Source organism: Aureococcus anophagefferens (genome assembly GCF_000186865.1).
Source record: "Aureococcus anophagefferens unplaced genomic scaffold AURANscaffold_739, whole genome shotgun sequence".
Lineage (NCBI taxonomy): Eukaryota > Pelagophyceae > Pelagomonadales > Pelagomonadaceae > Aureococcus > Aureococcus anophagefferens.
In genome coordinates this window covers 1-2,948 of record NW_008706053.1, presented here as the reverse complement: position 1 = coordinate 2,948, position 2,948 = coordinate 1, and the positions used below count along the sequence as shown (strand labels likewise).

The 2,948-nt window shown below is 69.3% G+C and overlaps 1 protein-coding gene across 1 annotated transcript in view; it reads right to left on the bottom strand.

Annotated features, from left to right (window-relative positions):
- AURANDRAFT_68980 (hypothetical protein) overlaps window positions 1-2,948 on the bottom strand; it is a gene marked incomplete at both ends in the record, with an annotated part of 4,187 nt that extends 1,239 nt beyond the window's left edge. Inside the window, 5 exons of the mRNA XM_009044721.1 lie at window positions 64-139; window positions 572-673; window positions 874-939; window positions 1,305-1,655; window positions 2,652-2,948. Coding sequence (XP_009042969.1) covers window positions 64-139; window positions 572-673; window positions 874-939; window positions 1,305-1,655; window positions 2,652-2,948 — 892 coding nt within the window. The remainder of the gene's footprint in view (window positions 1-63; window positions 140-571; window positions 674-873; window positions 940-1,304; window positions 1,656-2,651) is intronic.

Here is a 2,948-nt window from a genome sequence, read left to right as displayed (position 1 = left end):
AGGTTCCTGCGACGTCGAAGGTCGGTCGCGCGCCGCGCCGGGCGTCGGGGACGCGGGGGGAACTCGCAGGGACGTCAGCGCCGTGAGCTGGCCGATCTCGGGCGGGATCGGGCCGGTGATCTTGTTGGAGTCGAGGTACCTGCGACGTCGAGGGCCGGTCGCGCGGCGCGCCGGGCGCCCGGGACGCGGGGGGAACTCGCAGGGACGTCAGCGCCGCGAGCAGGCCGATCTCGGGCGGGATCGGGCCGGTGATCTGGTTGGCGGTGAGGCTCCTGCGACGCCGAGGGTCGGTCGCGCGCCGCGTCGGGCGTCGGGGACGCGGAGGGAACTCGCAGCTTCGTCAGCGCCGTGAGCTGGCCGATCTCGGGCGGGATCGTGCCAGTGATCCCGTTGTCGAAGAAGCTCCTGCGACGCCGAGGGGCGGTCGCGCGCCGCGACGGGCGTCGGGGACGCGGGGGGAACTCGCAGCTCGATTGTGCTCGCGGGGTTGTAGCACTGGCCGAAGACGCCCACGGTGGAGCCGATCGGAGCGGTAGAGTCGTCGAGATCGCAGCAGTTCGTCGAGCCGCACGGCGCGACGAGGTCGGGATTGTCGGTCTTGGCGTAGCAAGACGTCAGGACGTCACAGAGGTCGCTCGGGAACGTGCCGGTGATGTCGTTGAAGCTGAGGTACCTGCGACGCCGAGGGTCGGTCGTGCGCCGCGCCGGGCGTCGGGGACGCGGGGGGAACTCGCAGGTACTCCAGCTTCGCGAGCTGGCCGATCTCGGTCGGGATCGGGCCGGTGATGTCGTTGTACTCGAGGATTCTGCGACGCCGAGGGTCGGTCGCGCGCCGCGTCGGGCGTCGGGGACGCGGGGGGAACTCGCAGGTACTGCAGCGCCGTGAGCTGGCCGATCTCGGGCGGGATCGGGCCGTCGATCTGGTTGTTTGCGAGGTCCCTGCGACGCCGAGAGACAGTCGCGCGGCGCGCCGGGCGTCGGGGACGCGGGGGGAACTCGCAGCAACGTCAGCGCCGTGAGCAGGCCGATCTCGGGCGGGATCGTGCCAGTGATCCCGTTGTTGAAGAAGCTCCTGCGACGCCGAGGGGCGGTCGCGCGCCGCGACGGGCGTCGGGGACGCGGGGGGAACTCGCAGAGACGTCGTCGTCGCGGGATCGTAGGACTGGCCGAAGATCGTGACCAAGGAGAGACGGCGACGCTGCGCGACGCCCTTGGCGTCGACCTTGGACGCTGCGTCGATCTCGCCTTCGAGGCGAAGGTGCTGCACGGCTCCCTTGGCCGTGGGGAGCTCGAACGACGATGACGCATGGAGCGCCGCGACGGCTGCCTCCGAGGCCGCGAGTTGCTCGCGCAGGTCCTCGTTCTCCAGCGCGGACTCCTTGGCTTGGGTCGCCGTCGCCGCAAGGCTCGCTTCGGCCGTCGCCGCGCGCAGGAGCTCCTCGAACTTCGACTGCGAGGCCGTCGACGGATTGAAGAGGCGCTTGACGAAGGCCTCCGCGGGCGACTCCGCCGACGTTCCCACGAGTTGCTCGCGCAGGAGCTCGCTCTCGATGTTGTCGTAGAGGCGCGTCGGGCTTTTGATGCGTATCAGCAGCTCGCGTAGGCCGTCGCTCCCCCCCCGCGGTTCATCGATGCGTAGCGGCTCGAGCGACGACCTGTTTCGAATCTTCAACGTCACTTCAACGTCACTTCAACGTGAGCGACTCGGCGGTTTCCGCGTTCTTCTGCCTCCGTGGAGCACTCGACAAGGGGAAACGCTCGTCCGAAAATCAGCCGAATCGACTTTGGTGTTGAAGTTTGGTTGAAGGCACTTTGTTTTCGACACAAACAGCTGCTCATCTTGCCCGGCGAACCCGGGTCCCGGCTTGCGCGTGCGCGGGCGCGTGGCGTCGTAGACGCGCTGCGCCTCGGCGGTAACGATCAGAAGCGTACAGAAGGCCTTGCGCCAGTCCTTGCGCCAGTTCATGGTTCACTTTGCCTGCGGCGGCGCGATGTCGACGAAGCGGCTCGAGACGATCGACGTCGTCGCCGATGTCGCGAGCGCGCGCGCCCGTCGCTTTCGGGGGGGGGTCCGAGGCGCGCGCACGCCGCTCCAGGTATGTAAGTCGCGTTTTGGCGGGTACGCGTGGGCGGGCGCGCGTCAGGGGGCTTTTGCGCACGACTTTGCGACCTCAACGGCGTCTTCGAGCGCCTTCGATGCGCTCAACACTTTCGGCGCCATCCCCCGAGGCGCGCGTCGGGCGATGGACTCCGAGGGGGGCGGGCGACGCGAAGCAACGCTAAAACGGCGCGAGAGCGCGCACAAAGCCCGCGCCGCGGCGCGCGAGACGGCGATGGCGGAGTCGGAGGAGATGTTTGAGCGCTCGCGGCGAGCAGGTTCAAAGCACGAGCTGCCGATCTGGCCGGGGGTCGGTGAGGCCGGACAGCGACTCGCGAACCTCGATTCGCTCTAAACCTTCGGCGCCGCCCCCTGAGGCGCGCGTCGGGCGATGCACTGTGAGGGGGGCGGGCGACCGGAACAACCCCCAAAACGGCGCGAGAGCGCGCGCGAAGCCCGCGCGCTAGAGCAGCTGCACGCGCGTCACCTTGATTATCTCGAAAGGGGAGTTTGCCCTCAAGTGTCACAAAATTAGAGGAGGTCGTTCCTAGACTCGTCGCCCTCGCGCCGCTTCTTGACCCAGGCGCGGAAGTTCCGGTCGTACTCCGCGGTGCCGTGGACCTCGTGGCTCTTGTCGACGAGCTTCGTCGCCGCGGACTTGACGACGTCCCAGAACGACGGCGGCGGCGCCGCGGGCCCCGGCGCGGGCGCGGGCGCCGGCTCGGTGAGGAGCGAGGGCGCGTGGAGCGCGTGCTTCGCGGTCTGGCCCCAGCCCTCGAGCTCGACGTGGTCGCCCGCGTGCGCGAAGTCCCGCACGTGCTCGAGCAGTTTCGCCTCAGCCGCGGCGTGA